Here is a 17,219-nt window from a genome sequence, read left to right as displayed (position 1 = left end):
GTGGTCCTTGGCGCCCCGATGTGTCCAGGAGAACCGGCTGGGCCTCCTTTTGGGGTTGCGGATGGGAGTGGGGAGCCCCCGGGGCCCGTGGTGATCCGTGAGTCAGTCAGCAAACGCCTCACTCAAGTGGCGGCACCCAAGGAAGGCTCTCGGGAGCAGACGGGAAGCACCCCAGGGAAGAGGGGACGGGGGGTGGGGTGGGGGGGGCTTGCCCGGCTCCTCGTCCCGCTTTATTTTTCTTCCTTGTTAACCCTCATCGTCCGCCTTAGAATCAGGTGAAGAGCGGTGGGGGCGGGGCAGTGGAGAAGAGACTTGTCCAAGGTCTTGTGGCCCTCCCCAAGACCCCCCCTCTGTCCCCCAACTCCTTCTGCTGGCACGGCTGCCGTTTGGGCTTTGGCCACTGGGTGGCGCCTCTGGGCCGCTCGCTCGGCCCTCGCCTTGGGCTGGGGGGGCTGGAGGCAGCCCTCCATGGTGGGCAGCCTGTCTGGCTGTTTGCTCCTCTGTAAAAGGGGGCCGGGAGGACCATCCCCCCTCCCCTCCCCCCTATGTGGTCTCAGGCTTCCTAGCTGCCCCACCCCCACTGCTCGGGCCTCCAGCCTCCCCTCCTGGCCTGGAGAGACCCCGGAGAGGGGGAGCCTCCAGCCTCCATTGGGCCTGCCTGGCCAGGGAGGCTCCGTGTTTTTCTCCCTGCTGTTGGGCCTCCCTGCAGTCCTCCTGCGGCTTCTGACCCCTCTTGGCCCCTCTCGGCCCCCCTCAGCCTCTCCCCAAATAGCCCAAAAGCCTTGGTGGGGTGCCTCGTGGTCAGGATGGCTCAGGAGGGACTCGAACTCAGTTCTTCCCGCAGCCTCCTCGTCCCCCACTGGGCCTCTTCCTCGGATGGGGTCGGGTCTCCCCCACCGGCCTCCACCTGCCTTTGGAGGCTCCCCTTGTCTCAGGGTGTCGGGTGGTTCTTCGCTGGGCTCCATCTGGGGGGGGTCCCCGTGCCTTTGGGGGGGGTCTTTTCACTCTCCCTTCCCAGCCCTGTGGATGATGGAGGGTCAGGCATTGCTGCCTGCTGATTTGTGGCTGATTTCTGGGGGGCTGGGGAGGTGCTGGTCTTCCAGGGCCCAGGGAGGCCTTCCTGGAGGAGGCAGGATTTCAGCTGGGACTGGAGGGAGACCAGGAGGAGGTGACGCAGTGAGGGCAGGTGGGAGAGGGAGTCTGTGCAGTGGAGAGTCCTGGGACGTCATGGAGGCCTTGAATGCCAAAAGGAAGATGGTGCTGTTGCTTCTGGAGGCCCTGGGCAGCCTCCAGAGGTTACTAGGGGAAGTCAGCCCCACACTTCAGGGGGTCCCTAGCAGGCCCACTGGGCCCCTCAACCCCACCTCCTGCCTTGGACCTTCCCGGAGCCCCAGCCTGGGTGGGCTGAGGGGGGCACAGGTGTGTCCTGGGCCAGAGCCAGACTTGGGGGGGCCCCTGGAGGTGTCAGGGGCTCCCCTTCCCCCACCTTTCCCTTCTTGGAATCAAGGCCAATGAAGGGCCGCCAGGGGGGTGCGGTGACTCAGCCAGAGAGTGTTGGAGGCCGGCTCCGGCCCGACTCTCTGTCCAGCCACCCGGCCTGGCCCCTCGAGGCCCCCTCTGACGTCCCCGCCTCTCCACAGCCCCCACCCCGTGAAGCCCCTCAGCGCGGCCCCTCCCGAAGCGGCCACAGACAAGAAGCCGCCTCGCTCCAGCCTCGGCTCGGCCCTGACCAGTGGCCTGGAGAAACTCAAGACGGTCACGTCCGGCAGCGTCCAGCCCGTGGCTCCCCAGGCCGAGCACACGGCCGAGTCCAAGGGGAAGCTGAAGGTGAGCCGCCGGCCGGGGAGGGGGCGCAGAGGGCGGGGAGGGGGGCTCGGGCTCCATTGGTCATTCGGTCAGCGAGCGCCCGGCCAGGGCTGCCCTCAGCCTCGGCTCTGCCCCGCCAGGACCCCTCGCAGCCCCCCGACCAGGCGGCCAAGTATTACCACCTGACGCACGACGAGCTGATCGCCCTCCTGACGCAGCGCGAGCGCGAGCTGAGCCGCCGCGACGAGCACGTGCACGAGCTGGAGAGCTACATCGACCAGCTGCTGGTGCGCATCATGGACACGTCGCCCACCCTGCTGCAGATCCCCGCCGGGCCCCGCGGGCGCCCCAAGTGAGCCCACGCAGGCACACGCGCACACGCAGACACACACGCACACACTCCGCACACAGGCACACATATGCAGACGCACCCACACACATGTACACGCACACGCGTGCACCCCTGCAGGCACCGGCTCTTCCCAGCAGTGGATGTCGGCCTCGTCCCGGCCCCTCCCCAGACGGGCACCCCGGTGCGTGTAGGGGTGCTGGGTGGGATTCGGGGTCCCTGTCTCTGCCTGGCCCGGCTTCCTGTCCCGGATCCGTTCGGGTTTTGCCCCTTCGAAGCTTCTCTGTTCTCCGCTTTGCCGTTCATATGCCCAAAGCGCAGCCCGGCGGCGCGTCCTTAGCAAAAATCACTAGAACGTAACATGTGCCTTGTGGGGGGGCCGGCGGGGCGGAGGCTGGGGGGGGCCACCTGTCCCGCCTTCCTTTCCATGATGGGCTTTTCCCACCTGCCCTCCCCCAGAGAGAAGAGGGGGTGCCCCTGGTCAGGGAGGAGGGGCTTTGGGGTGCAGGAGACCGGAATGGGGGGCTGGGTGTGCCCCCTGGGGCTCTCCTGGCCACACTGGGTTGCTGCCCTTTGGGGTGCCCCCTGGCCCCTGGCCCGCTGCCTTAGCGCCCCACTGCTGCACTTTAAAAAGGAAGCCTCATCCATGGGGTGGGGGGAGGCCTGGAGCCCCGTGTGTGGGGGGGCCGGAGATGGAGACCTCAGATGCCCCCTCGTAGGCGAAGCCGGCATATGCACCCCAAGTTGGCGCAGAGTGAGGGGGCCACCAGCTTTGCTTCCCGTTTGTCCTCCCTGTTGTCCTCCTGTTCTGACGAGCTTGTTCTTTGCGTTTGAAGCACTTTACAAAGAATAAAAATTGGATTCCTCTAGGCAGGGTGGCTCCGCGCAGTTCTTGGGCCGGGGGAGGGACCACAGGATTCCTCGCACCCGGGACTGGCTGGCGCCCATATCTGAGGCAGAACCTGTGCCAGGCCCTGTGCCGGGATCGTTCTGACGGCCTCCTTGGATCCTGGGGAGTGGGGCTGGTCCCTATTTTACAGATGAGGAGACGGAGGCACACAAGGGAAATAAATGACTGGCCAGTTGCAGTCTGGGGCTGGCCTTGGGCTTGGTTTCAGGCCCCACCAGTCCATCCTGGCCAGAGCACTGGGCCTGGCACCAGTCAGATTCTTCTTCCCGAGTTTGACATGGACTGTGTGACCCTGGGCAAGTCATGTTGCCCCGTCTGCCTCAGTTTCTCATCTGACTGAGGAGCTGGAGAAGGAAGTGGCAGATAGAATGTCTGTAGGAGATCCCCCCCCCCCCCCACGGGGTCACCAAGAGTTGGATGGGCCAGCCACAATCTCCACTGCTGAGGCCTAGAGATCAGAGAGCTGAGAGAGGCGCCTGGGCATGCCCATGGCCACAGATCCCCATCCCCTCAGTGGAACAAGCTGGGAGGGGCAGCAGGGTATGCGGGGGGGGGGGGGGGCCTCCAACCCCCCCCCTCCCCAACAAGCTCAGGCGCTCCAGCCTGCACAAACCGAGCCGGGAGTGAGCATCAGGCCTTCCATCCAACGTTTCAGGAAGAACCCGAGGACTTGGGTTTCAGGCACCATCCTAGACACAAAGTTGAGGGAGGCAGTGACAAGAAGCCAGCCCTGCAGTGTCCTGGGTTCAGCCGGTTCCCCGGGAGTGGGGCTCAGAGGCTAGTGAGAATGCCAGGGTATTTAAAAAAATTTTTTAAAAATATTTTTCCATGGTGTTCTTTCCCTCCCCCCAAAACTCCTCCCCACCTTCCCTGTATCTCTCCTCAATTCCACTGGTTTTTACATGGGTCATTGATCAAGATCCATTCCATTTTATTGATAGTTGCCCCGGGCTGGTCGTTGAGAGTCTCCATCCCCAATCCTATCCCCATCAACCCATGTGATCAGTCTGATGTTTTTCTTCTGAGTTTCTGCTCCCACAGTTCTTTCTCAGGATGTGGAGAGCATCTTATAAGTCCTTCCTGGGTTATTGCATTGCTGCTAGTAACGAAGTCAGTTACATTTGATTGTGCTACAATGTATCTGTCTCTGTACAATGCTCTCCTGGTTCTTTTCACTCTGCATCAGTTCCTAGAGGTGGGTCCAGTTCACATGGAATCCCTCCAGTTCATTATTAGTTTGAGCACAGTAGTATTCCATCAACGGGTGTATTTTTTACCCCAAGTTCCTTCTGACCATTGCCAGCACTCACATAGTACCTACTAAGAATGCCTGTCCTGGCCTAAACCCGTTATCTACATTCTCCCTTTAGGCACTCTTCCCCCATTTATAGCCAAAGAAACTGAGGCAAACTGAATTGACTGGCCCAGGTTCTCATAGCCAACGTGTTTGTGTGAGGCAGGATTTGAAACCAAGACTCCAGACATGGGCCTAGAGGCTGACTGCCATTCTCAGCTCTCTCCTGGGAATGTATTGGGCTCCCTTAGAGGGAAGCAGGGCTGGATAAGTCATGCCCTGGATGGGCCAAAGGCACATGGGCACACAGAAACCCACCCGTAGCTGAGGAGGTTTTGGCCAGCATAGACGCTTGATGAATGCTTTTTGTGCCACCGCCTCCCCACCTCCCCCATCTCCCTTCCTCCCCAGGTCTGAAATTGGCCCCCTGAAGCCTTAGGGCAATGGTGGGAGGGAATTGACCTTAGAGGAGGTCGTCAGAGAAATTTAGAGTTTGGGGGACAGTAAAGGCGTCTCTGCTTTTGCACACATAAAATGCCACCTTGTGGGGCCCTTTCAGAGTCATTAGGCGCATCCTTCCAAGCTATTGATAACGTTTAGTTCCCCATACCAAGATGGCTGCTGGCGCAATGCCTCATCCCCTAAGCTCTGTGGGAGACGCTCTGGCCTCTCTTGGCTCCTTCACTCTATGGTCTCTGCCCAGGCGCACGGGAAGGGGCGCAGGGAAGGGAGACTACATCGCCCATAATCCCCCGCACTGCCCTGACGCTGCGGTTGGCTGCAGCCAATGGGGAGAGGCGGCTGCGGCGGGGGCCGAGGAGGGACATTTTAAAAGGGCCGGGGATTGCGGGCATCAGTGGCCATGGCGGAGACTGCGGCGGCGGCAGCAACGGCGGAAGCCGCCTCGGCGGACACCCCTCCTTTTCAGCTGGGCAAGCCTCGCTTCCAGCAGGTGAGTTCCACAGCGGGACGGGGTACTTGGCGAGGGAGGATGGCGGCACAGGGCGGGCGGGGATGGGACAGCGGCGAGCCTGTGTTTCGCCCCCCCTCCCCCCCAGCGCTGGGGTCTGCAGCCCGCGGTCACCGGCACCCGCAGCTGCAGCCTCGGGGACCGTGGCCGCCGCCTCTCTCCCATTGGACGGCACGGTGGGCGGCCACTCGTTCTCCGGTTTTCCATTGGCCGCTGACTTTGTCGCTCTCTGGGGGTTGTCTCCGCCCATAGCCAAACTCCCGAGCCGCCCGGTAATTGGTTGGAGCGGGACCGGAGTGGGGTATGATTGGAGATTGGGATTGGTGGTCCACGGGGGTTCTCCCTGGGCTGCGGAGTGCTGGACCCTAGGGTGACAAGTTCAAATCCCACGGGCGGATACGTCTTTGCTACAATGTAAAACTACCCCCTCTCCCTCCCCCCCTCCCCCCGCAAAGGCTCGGCCGGGTCTGTTAGGGGCTGGCTGACACGCGGTCTTGGGGCTGCAGCCTCAGCGTCCCTAGCGCTAGCTTTAGCTGGTTTGAGGCTCTCCATATCTCGGACAGCATTGACCTGGCCAGTACCCTTCAGGGACCCTGGGCGTCCACTGGGTTCGAGCACTGTCGCTCCCTCTGCCTGCCTTTTCCTTCCCTGAGTGGTCTAGTTCCCCCTCAACTCCCCCCTCCCCTCAGGGCTCTCACCGTGGAGAATGGGGGCCTTTGGCTTGCCAAAGAGCTGCGTTGAGAGGTCGCATTTACCCCAAGAAGCCAAAAAGGAGAACGTGTGTGTGTGTGTGTGCGCGCGTGTGTGCGTGTGTGTGCTGGTGGAGAATGCTGAGTCATCATCTTGCACCAGCCTGCCGAGCTGTAAACCTGGAGGGACCTCCAAAGTGGCCTCAGTGCTGGGGACAAAGGGCAGCCCCAGCAGAGCGCGTGGGTGAGGGGAGCTGCCAGCCACCTGACCCCTGCCTAACTGGTGCACCTCCTCTCGCTCAGAGGGCTCCCCGCCCCCCATCCCCTGCCTGGCGGGATGAGCACACCTGAGCAGATCTCCATGCTGGCCCTTTGACAGCCAGTCATGGGGGGATGAGAACCAGAAGAGCCTGAGCTCCGTCTGTCCCGCTTTCCTCCCCAAGAGCAGCCGGGGCTTTTCCGAAGGGCACTCTGGGACTCGTGCAGGAGCCGCACATTTGCAGGCGTTCCCAAGCCTTCAGCTTGCTGCCAGCTCCCCGAGGGGTGAGCAGCTGAGACTCCCTCCAGGAGTAAAGGGGGAAACAGACTTCCCTAAGAAAAAAGCATTCAGCAGCAGCGTTCTCCCGGGCTGAACCCGGGGATGGCTGAGGATAGAGGAAGAAGCCAGATTGGAGGGCGGGGCGGGAGCCCCACTTTCGCTGGGGACCCTGCTCACGAGCTCCCTTCTCTCTTCCCTCCCCAAGCCGAGGCAGACTCGGGAGCCTGAGTCACCCAGATCGAGCCTCAGACTATGGCCTTACTCATTTGTTTGGATGGCAGGGCGGGGCCTGCAGGGACCTTAGAGGGGGCCTTGTCCAACCCCCAACCTTCCCCCAATAAACAACAACCAGTCTGCCTCACTTAGGGTGGTAAGAGGCTCCTCAGACAGGCTCCCCAGAGAGCCCAAACCAGGTGGAAATCTAATGGGAGAGGGCAGCTAGGTGACTCTGTAGATAGAGAGCCAGTCCTGGGTTGAATCTGACCTCAGAGACACGGCCAAGCTGTGTGACCTTGGGTGAGTCACTTAATCCCCATGGCCTAGCCCTTATCGCTCTTCTACCTCAAAACTAATACATGGTATTGATTCTAAAACGGAAGGGAAGGGTTTAAAAAGAAAGGAAGAAAATACAATTGGAAAACATGTAACAAAATGCAGTAGAAAAAATAATGTGACTATGCCATTTTCTAAGTGAATATGCAGTCCAGAGAGATCCTTCCACACAGTCTGGTGGCCTCTGTTTCCCTCTGAATTCAATGCCCTGCCATAATGAATGGCAGTTCCTAAAAACAAATTGGTTCTGGATGACTAACCTGATAATCACAGGAAGAGCCCCACTGGTGGGGGCTTGGGAGCTCTGAGCACTAGAAAAGACCCTCAGGGGGTAACAAGAGCCCCCAGCCGACCTGGAGTCTTCCTCTTGGGACCAGGCAGGGTTAGGAGAATAGCTTCAGTGAGTGTGCTATGTCCGCAATCTAGAGTGGCCCAGGTACTGAGGAGTTAAGTGACTTTCCCAGGGTCACCCAGCCAGTATGTGTCAGAGGTGACACTTGAACTCAGGGCTTCTTGTCTGAGGTTGGCTCTCCATCCATTATCTATATACACAGGTATGTTGGGGTGGAGGGAGAGCAGTGACCCCAGAGTGATCAGGAAAGGCTTCCTGGAGGAGGTGGCCCCTGAGAAAGTCTGAACATAACCTTCGATGTCTAAGCAGCAGAGAGGAGGAGGGGGTACATTCCAGACCTGGGGAGATCCTGCTCAGAGTTATAGAAGTAGGGCTTTAGGATAGAGCACAAGCAACAGCAAGTGGGACAGTTTGGCTGGAATGGGTGGAATGGGTGACCAGTGTGAGAAGGCAGTGAGGGGCACTGTGGGGATGGCACTAGGCTTGGAGTTAGGAAGACTCCTCTTCCTGAGTTCAAATCCAGCCTCAGATACCTGCTAGCTGGGTGATCCTGGGCAAGTGTCTTAACTCCATTTGCCTCAGTTTCCTCATCTGTCAAATGAGCTGGAGAAAGAAACAACAGGCCAGTCTAGTACCTTTGCCAAGAAAACTCCAAATGGGGTCACGAAGAGTCAGACACGACTGAAGATGCCTGAACAACAAAGTGAATGGGCTTTAGGGGCCAAGCAGAAGAGCCTGTTTTATTTTAGAGATGAGAGTGAGTCTCTGGAGCATCTCGTGACATGGTTAGGACTGAGTTTTAGGACGTCAATTGGGCATTGAGGGGAAAGATTGGAGGGAGGAGCCAGAAAAACCTGTCAGGAGGTTATGACACAGGCTACACGAGAAGGTCTGAACTAGGACAGTGACTGTGCGAGGGGAACGAAGGGGACAGATAGGAGAAATGTTGTGTTCCGTCGTACTGAGTGGCGGGACTAGAAATAGCGAGATTTGGCCACAGAGTGGTATGGACAGTCTAGGACAGTGATGGCGAGCCATTTAGAAGGGTGATTGATGGTGCCCAGGGAGAGGGGGAGGTGGGCAACCCGGCCCCTGCCCCTCTGGCTTTCTAGTAGTGAACTCTGTGTTGGGGTGATGGCGCATCTGTCTACAGAGAGGGCTCTCAGTGTCCATTCTGGCACGTGTGCCATAGGTTCGCCACCATGGGTCTAGGAGAATTGAAGAAGCCTGGCTCCATGTAAGGAGCTTTGGAAGGAGTTATGACTCTCAGGGTCTACTTGGATTTGTGGGAGATGAGAATGGGTGCCAGGAGGCAGTATCTGAAGGTAGTTAGTAATGGTGGGTGTGACTCAGAAGAGAGAGGGGGACTAGATACATTGATTTGAGAACCGTCTGCATAGAGCTGGCAGTAGAAACTGTGAGAGTTGATAGGTCTGCAAAGAGAATAAAGAAGAGGGGGAGACAGGCCAAGGGGAGAGACTCAGGGTACATCCATTCAAAGAAGGAAGGACTTGGATGATGGTTCAGGCAAAGAGACAAAAAAAGAAGAGAAGAGAGGAGTGTTCAGGAAAGAGCAAATACTGGAGAAGTGAGGTTGTCTGGGTGGTCATTATCAACAGTAGCATCAAATGCTATTGCAGAGAGGTCAAGATTTACAAACTGCCAGAGAGCCTCCAACGAGGGAGACCTCCATCCCTCCTGAGACAGCTCATTGTACTTGTGGATGTCAGTCATTCTCAGGAAGCTTTTCTTTGTACCGAATCACACATTGCCTCTGTAATTTCCAATCACAGCTCTTGGGGTGTGCAGAAAGAACTAGCACCTCTTATGGGAGGGCTTCTTGAGCCCCTTTTAAGGCTGCTCGTCCACTTTTGGGTTCCTCCTGCTCTCATATATGGCTCCAAGAAGCTGGTGGCACTCCTTGGTAAAACTGTCTTAGCAGATGGGCTAAGCCAGATTGAGAGTTACCAGACTCATTGGGATCTCAGGGGAATGCCCACCTCAAGCACGTGAAGGCTTCCCCTGGAAAAGAATGGCTGATGAGAGCATTTGTTCCAACGCCAAAGGTGGCTGAAGCAGGTGCTGTGGAGTGCTGAGAACTTGGTCAGGCATCGTAGATGCCAAGGTCAGTCACTGTATCCTGGGCAGACCTTTGTCTTGCCTCTCTGGATGAGAGAGTGAGACCGGGGACTTTGTGCAAATCTGCCTGACTTCAGTCCGATTCACACACAAGTCAAGACATCATCCCATGATGCCATTGGTCTCGGTCACTGATCTTTTTCAAAAAACAACCACCACTCCCAGCTCCTACTTCTGCCCCCCAGGCACAAAAAGAACAAGTCTTTCAGGCTTCAACTCTTCAAGTACTTGACTGTCATCATTACTTTCTCCTCTAAGTCTTCTCTGGGGGAAGCAGTCCTAACAGGCCTCATATGGCACAGGCTTCTCCCGTCTACTCATCATCTTGCTTGGCCTCTTCTGGATGGCTTTGGTTTTTCTAGATTTAATTAATGTCAAATTAATTACACTTCTGAAGACCAATGAAGAAGAAAAGAATCCAAACACTAGTTTCCAAGGAGTCATAAGAGAACATTTCCCAGAAATAATGAAAATGAAGTTCAAATCAGTAGAATTCCCAGAGCACCAGTGGGGTAAATGGCAGATCCAACTCACTTGTCCCATCAATGACCTCACAGGTCCAGATTTTTACAAAAGAGAGCTAAATTGGAACATTGTTCTCACAGATTCCATGGACAATGAGAGATTTTCAGTATTAAGTAACTATTATCCTAACGTCTTATTAACTAATAAGCTATATAAAGTTTGAGGAACTATTAACTATTTAGACTACCAACTATTTTTTAACTATTTAAAAAACCAAATTCATAGATTCTTTGAAATCTATCCTTGAGCCGATGGAGGGGTGCATGTGTGTGCTGTGGAAGCCAGGCTAAGAAAAGAACCACCTGGATAAATCAAACAGAAAGACAAACAAGAAAGAAAAAATCTGATTTGGGGAGAGTGTTGAAGAAACTAAATTCAATAGTCACATAGAGAGAATTGAATGGAAAAATCCAAGAAATGGGTTTTTTTTTTTCTCAACTATACATTGAATAATCACAAAAATCGTGATCTAAGGCACAATTAAATCATAAATACATTTAGAAACGTAGAAATTATTTTAAATGATGTTTCAGGATCATAATGTAATTCTAGATGCCAAAATCTAACCCAGCGATGTAATCCTCTGTGAAGAATGAAACATAACTTGCTGGATAATTCTTGTGCGAAGGAGCAAATTATAGATCCCAAAACAAAAGTCCATTAAAGATAATGACAGTATAAGGACAGCATATCAGAATTGAGAGGTTGCAGCCAAAGCAGTACGTGGAGGCAGATTCATGTCCCTGAATGCTTATGTTGATATAAAATAGGAAACTGATTGGTTATTTGTAGTCAAAGAATTGAGAATATGAACAAAGTAAAAGTAACCCAAAATGAGAGGCCACAAGAAATCTTCAGAATAAGAGAATGCCAATTACATTGAAGTGAAAGAACGATCCTACTAACAGCCCCCACAATGAGGGTATATGAAAAAAGTCTCTTGAAATTTTATGCCGTCGGGAAATTTAATCCAAAAGAAGCCCGATGACCAAAATCAAAAGTAAGACAGAGGAAACCACAAACGAGTACAGCTGAGGTAAAGACAGTGATCAGAGATGACTATGGGCAGCTTTTTGTACCCAAACTGAGGCTTATAAAAGACAATGTGGATGGATGTTTACAAAAGTACTTGATTGGATCCATGATATGGATGGTCACTCCCAAAGAGCAAGCACATCACGACCCATCTCTGCCAGTGCTCCCTGTGGACCTCTTGTTGGTCAGCCAATAAATATTTATTAAATGCTGAAGATACAAAAGGAGACAAAAGCAAGGAACCTATTATAGTCTAGCAGGAGAGACAAGAAGCAAGCAAATATATCAACACAAACTATAACCAGAAAAAACTTTGAAATAATTTACAGGAGGAAGGCAGCAGAGTTAAAAGGGGTTGGGGAAGCCTTCCTATGGAGGGCGAGATTTTAGTTGGGACTTAAAGGAAGCCAGGGAGGTCAGTAGGTAAGTGGAGGAGGAAGACCTTATCCATATCTTTCCATGAGTTTTCTGTAGAGAATCTGCCTAATGGGCAGCAGACCTGTCTTGCTTTCATTTGACATCTTGGAGTATTCCCAAAGAAGGGGACCGTTCATTCAGGTAATTACCATGTGACCCATCCACCTTTTTGGCTCATGCGTTTCCACAATGACATCTTTTTTTTTGCAGCGTCTCCTTCCTAATTCCAGTTGTAACGGGCTGCAGCCTGCTCATGCCCATTAATGACTGCCCCTTGTCCTTTCGGTGGTCCTCAAGAATTCAAGAATACCCAAACTGACAAAACTAGAAATAGGTAGCCTCAATAAATCCATTTCCAAGTCCTTTCTGCACCACCACCTGGAGCCTGGGCCTGGGTGGGTGCTGTCAAACCTTCAAAGACAAACAATCCCTATCACATATGAACTGTGTTCAAAAATGGACAGAGGTGGCGTCCTTCCTTATTTTCTTAGAGGTGCGTGTGGTTCTGATGCCCAGATTAGGCAGAGAAAAGAGAAAGCAAGTGATATAGTCCAGGCCTTTGTAGCCCACGGCACACGACCCTCAAAACTCATCGCCTCCACCATGAGGCTACCTGCTCTGAATCCCTCCAGTTTGGGGGGTTTCCTACCCCTATATCCTGCCCAATCAGCTGAAATGATTTTGTATTTACTTTGGCTGACTTTGTCTTTCCTGCTCTGAACGCCTGCTGGGTTCTAGACATGTAGAAGAGAAGATCCCAGAATAGGGACTGTTCTGTTTTTGTCCTTGTTTCTCCGGGACCTAGAAACTACCCTGTACACAGTAGGTATCTAATAAATGCTTTTTGGATTCATGCTCCATCCACCTATGATTGATTGATTCGCTGAGCAATCTGCGTTGTACCAGGCACTGCCAGACGCCATCTAGATGGATGGTCTTCCAATGTGACGTAGATGTGGGAACTTTCTCTTGGCCTTTCCATCTTGAGAGACTTTGGTCCTTGGCCTTTTGGGAAGCTTCCAGGAGGTGCCCCTGATGTGCTTGGGACCTTCCTTTAGGTTCTTGCCATTCATTGTACGAATGGAGACTTTGGTGCTTCAGCAACTGGGCACAGCAGCCCCATGGCCAGCCCCAGAGGATATTGGTGTTAGAATACTGATGGTTTTATGACAGGAAAAGGGAAAATTGGGATCATTAAAACCTCCGGACAGCCCCCCTCGAACACTCTAGTGCTAATTAATCCATGTGAAGTCAGGTTCAGGGCTCTCTACAGGGTCTCCCAAGATGGCAGAACCAAAGTTCCTCACTATCCTTAGAGAACCCTTTGTCCATTTGGGTTCTATATAAGAGATCGATAGGCCCATTTATTTTATTTTATTTCTTTAAACTCATCTTAGAATCAATACTAAGTATTGGTTCCAAGGCAAAAGAGCAGTAAGGGGTAGGCAGTTGGGGTTAAGTCCCTTGCCAAAGGTCTCATTGCTAGGGAATATCTGAGATCAGATTTGAACCCAGGACTTCCTGTCTCTAGACCTAGTTCTCAGTCCACTAAGCCAGCTCGCTGTCTCTAGGCCCATTTATTTTTGTTGGACCTGTGATTTTCTGGATCAATGTAATTAATAGCAATCAAAACAAAATGTTAAAATATTGTCAAGTAAAATAACTGTAGCTATAATCACACACATACATTTCTTATTCTGAACCTTTGGTTTTGTACACATACGTGTGTGTGTGTGTGTGTGTGTGTGTGTGTGTGTGTGTGTAAAATCCAGTATGATCAAGTAGGATTTTATGCTAGGAAGCCAAGGATGGCTCCGGATTAGGAGAATGTTCAACATGGGAACTCTTTTTTCCTCTTTAATCTAGATCTGTGATTTCACCTGGGTAGGGAACTTCCATTGGGGAAAATCCTTTCACAGCAGCAAATTCTAAAGTTCTTTATAGTAATCCTATCAGTAAATAAAGGTCCAAAGACATCAAAAAAAATTGTAATTACATCAACAATTACAGAAAAAGGCCCTCGGACTCATAAATTAGAATTCATTTATGTTTTTAAAGAAGTATTGGATTCAAGGGATTGTTCTTCAGCCTTTGGGAATCATATTCTTTTAAACCAAGGAGTAGGTACAGATTGTGTGTGTGTGTGTGTGTGTGTGTACACATATACATGCTTACACATACATGTAATGGAAGGGCAGTTGTTTTCCCACTAAGAATGGAGGCAAAGCAGGATTATTCACTCTTACTTTTCCTTTAATAATTTTATAAATGCTATAAGGTTGTCAAGCCAAAGAAATGAAAGGAGCAGGCAGCAAAGGGTGTCGCTTTCTCTCCTCGCAGATGATACCATGGCCTGTTTGAAAAGCCCGGAGCCTCCACAGAACACCAGGATAATGAATGGTTCTAGCCAGCGTGCAGACAATGCCTTTTGAGTTGCTATTCACTGGGCGCCGCCTGGGATTTGGCATCTTGGGGAAAGGGTCACTTCTCAGGAAGTGTGCTCACTTTGGGCAGCCTTTAAAGCCGAGGTCTCACTCCGAGATCCACAGAGAGATGTCAGGGAATCTGTGTGGAGAAAAAGGGGCATCTTGATTTTCATTCACCTCTAATAGAAATGTAGCATTTCCCACAATTCTTAAAAAACACTATTCTGAGATGCCTGTGGGCAAATCACTTGGCTCTGTGGCCTTAGTTCTTCATCTGTAAAATGAGGGGGTTGGCCCAAATGGCCTCTGAATCACTTTCCAGCTCTAATTCGTCTATGACCAGTTTGAGGACCTCAGCCTCTGGACTAGGTGCTAAGGGAAATTTAGGAAAGCGCCTGGAGGCTTTTCTGATGAAAGGAAGCTTGGATTTCCCCTTGGGAATCCATGCAGTATGACAATTATCTTTTTTTTTTTTCCCTTTTGTGTCTGGGATCTCCACCACTCTCAGTACAGAAATGACATTCAGCCGGACAGGTTAGCGACTCCTCTGGACAGCAGAGTCTTAGACAGTGGCTGAAAGTTTAAGAAATCATGCAGGCTGGTGGGGGGCAGAGGCAGGGCTTCAGCCTATCTGGACCTTCCTGACTCTAAGGTCATCCCTTTCCCCATTAATTACTTTGCTCCTGATGATTGAATTAAATGTCTACAGGAATCAAACTGCTCCAAGCCCACACACACCATCAGACAGTCTTACCTCCCTGGAGTGTTGGAATGCTTGTTCCAGTAGAGTGATGGTAGAGTGTAGGCTCCGTGAGGGCAGGGACTATCTTCTGACTCTCTCTGTCACTAGCAATGTGAGGGACTCGAGGGGATTAGGACAGCAACGGGCTCATCCTGGGAACTGGGTGAGTCACACTGAATCTATCTCGTGACTCAGGTCTAGAGCTAGCTCAGATTTTTCTATTCTGGTCCAAATTCTGTCCTGTAAGAAAAGTTGATTCAGTTGTGAGAATCGGGGGAAGACCTGATTGCATTATATGAGCCTAGCCCTGTGTGGTTGGGAAACTGGACCGCTTATACCTGCCCTTTAGACCTTTAACCAAGGACCTGAGTTATGGAGACCAGAAACACAGCCAGAGCCAAAGACTGATGGAAAGGGTTTCCTCATAATTGTGCATCTCAAGCAGCCTGTGGATCTTATTTGAAAACTCGTTCTATACGGATTAATGAGTTATTATTTCCACGTTCCTTCTGCTGTTTCAGAAGCACGGGAGGAGGGAGACGCCTCTTTTCTTAAATGCAGGGAATCGTACCTGCTAACGGTTCCCCTCCCAACTTGGAAAGTCGTTGATCTTTCATCCAGTTAGAAATGAGAAGACCTAATATTGTATTGTTTCCTTTTGATTAATTGGTTTTATTGATTAATTTTTTTAACGTATAAAAGTCTGGCTCCATCTGTATCTGAGGTCCAGCCCTAAGCCGAGGAAGGGGCCTGGTCCCGATTTGTTAGGCGATTGGCATGCCTTGTTCAGAAGATCAAGCCTTTGTTTCTTGTCCGTGCATCTTTCGCTTGTAATAGCACTTAGCACAATGCCAGGCACATGTTGTTGTTTAGTTGTTTTAGTTGTGTCTGATTCTTTTTTTTTTAAACCTTTACTTTCTGTCTTGGAGTCAATACTGTGTATTGGTTCCAAGATAGAAGAGCAGTAAGGGCTAGGCAATGGGGGTCAAGTGACTTGCCCGGGGTCACATAGCTGGGAAGTGTCTGAGGTCAGATTTGAACCCAGGACTTCCTGTTTCTAAGCCTAGCTCTCAATCCACTGAGCTACCCAGCTGCCACCTGTCCGATTCTTCATGCTCCGCTTTGGGGTTTTCTTGGCAAAAAATGCTGCAGTGGTTTGCCATTTCCTTCTCCAGCTCATTTTGCAGATGAGGAAACTGAGGCCAGTAGAGCGAAGCGACTTGCCTAGGCTCCCATAGCTTGTGTCTGAGGCAGGATTTGAACTCAGGAAGATGAGCTCAGTGTTGTTGTGAGGGGGAGACGATAGTTGTTTGGTGCTGTATAAATGCTAGCTATTGGGAGGGGGAAGCCTTAATTAGGCACCGCCTGCATTCGAGGTGCAGTGCGCATTATAGATTTTAGCTCGTTTTGTCCTTCCAACCCTGGCAGTGTTAGCCTGCGAGCTCCCTGGGAGAAAAGGGGCTGACGTTCTGGCACCTTTCTGGGCGTTCCCCCGTGCTCAGCCGTGGCTGGCACACAAGAGCTCCTTAATGAGTCTTTATGGACTGGACCGTCTGTCTTGGGTTTCCCGGCTTCTCTGGACACCGTAGGGAGAGCCTCGGCCCTGCCTTCTCCTTGCGCTGGCCCCGGTTTGAGCAGCCATTGAGGCTCCTGAGGACAGGAAGGCTCCTCCCAGGCTCTCCTGCCCTTCTGGCCCTGCAGCAAACATGCTCTTTGGGGCTTTCCTTGGGCATCTGGGCGCTGGCTACAGCCGGGAGACCGACAGGATGCCAGGAAAGGTGTCGGGGTTCAGAAGTCGCCCCAGGTCTTTGGGGCGTCCTGGGGCTTCGTGTCCTTCGATTCTGGAGGCCAGTCCTTTGCTGGTCTCTGGTCTCTGGAGGCTCAGTGCTGACTACGGGGCCCAAAGCAGAAGGACAGTAAGGGCTGGTGAATGGAGGGTAAAGGACTTGCCCAGGGTCACCCAGTGAGGAAGTATCTGAGGGCTGGATTTGAACCCAGGACCTCCCCTCTCTAGTCCTGATTCTCTAGTCAATGAGCCACCTAGCCCTACTCCCTCCCCATGTATTTTCAAAGTATCTCATGAAATACATTTGCCCATGTATGTCCCAATCAGGGTATCTTCAGTGTATCTCATCTCCGGATGGGTCCTTTTCTCTTTTCTAAACCTTTATTTTCCATCTTAGCATTCATATGGGTACTGGTTCCAAGGCCAGGCAATGGGGCTTAAGGGACTTGACCAGGCTCACCCAGATTTGAACCCAGGACCTCCCGGTCCCTCGCCTGGCTCACCCTGCTGCTCCCGTGTATCTATGTGATGCATGTCCGCCAGTTTCTTATTTCCCAGTGACTGTCTCCCTCATAGAAGAACAAAGAAACAGAACGGTGGAGCCCAACTAACCAACACAGATGTGCTCCTGCCCCCATCCGGTGACCCCCCCCCCAAGAGCCCGCCCAGCCCCCTCCCAGTGATCCCCC

General features: G+C 52.5%; 2 protein-coding genes across 5 annotated transcripts in view; both read left to right on the top strand.

Annotated features, from left to right (window-relative positions):
- The first annotated feature begins 260 nt into the window (after positions 1-260).
- LOC123234503 (basic proline-rich protein-like) lies at positions 261-3,028 on the top strand. 2 transcript variants are annotated; one of them, XR_006505340.1, is made up of 2 exons: positions 261-1,827; positions 1,947-3,028. XR_006505340.1 is itself a non-coding variant. In XM_044660403.1 (2 exons), exons 1-2 carry the CDS (start codon positions 1,512-1,514, stop codon positions 2,513-2,515), a joined length of 885 nt encoding a protein of 294 aa, XP_044516338.1. In that variant the 5' UTR covers positions 269-1,511; the 3' UTR covers positions 2,516-3,028. The 2 variants fall into 2 exon arrangements, 1 of the variants encoding a protein (XP_044516338.1); XM_044660403.1 differs by having other exon boundaries at positions 269-1,827.
- A 2,180-nt stretch (positions 3,029-5,208) lies between these two features.
- The window catches only part of SFXN5 (sideroflexin 5), a 226,338-nt gene continuing 214,327 nt past the window's right edge, over positions 5,209-17,219 (top strand). For all 3 annotated transcript variants that reach the window (XM_044663039.1, XM_044663037.1, XM_044663038.1), the window contains exon 1: positions 5,209-5,311. In XM_044663039.1, coding sequence (XP_044518974.1) covers positions 5,222-5,311 — 90 coding nt within the window. In that variant the 5' untranslated portion in view covers positions 5,209-5,221. The remainder of the gene's footprint in view (positions 5,312-17,219) is intronic.

The sequence above is a fragment of the Gracilinanus agilis genome, chromosome 2 (assembly GCF_016433145.1).
Source record: "Gracilinanus agilis isolate LMUSP501 chromosome 2, AgileGrace, whole genome shotgun sequence".
In the NCBI taxonomy this organism is placed as follows: Eukaryota; Metazoa; Chordata; class Mammalia; order Didelphimorphia; family Didelphidae; genus Gracilinanus; species Gracilinanus agilis.
This window is presented reverse-complemented; position numbering and strand designations above follow the sequence as displayed.

What these genes read in the sequence shown, in the direction of transcription:
- LOC123234503 (XM_044660403.1), top strand. Translation starts at nt 1,512, where the DNA reads ATGAAGGGCCGCCAGGGGGGTGCGGTGACTCAGCCAGAGAGTGTTGGA. An exon ending in AGTCCAAGGGGAAGCTGAAG is followed by an intron (nt 1,828 to 1,946) that starts GTGAGCCGCCGG and finishes CTGCCCCGCCAG; the next exon opens with GACCCCTCGCAGCCCCCCGA.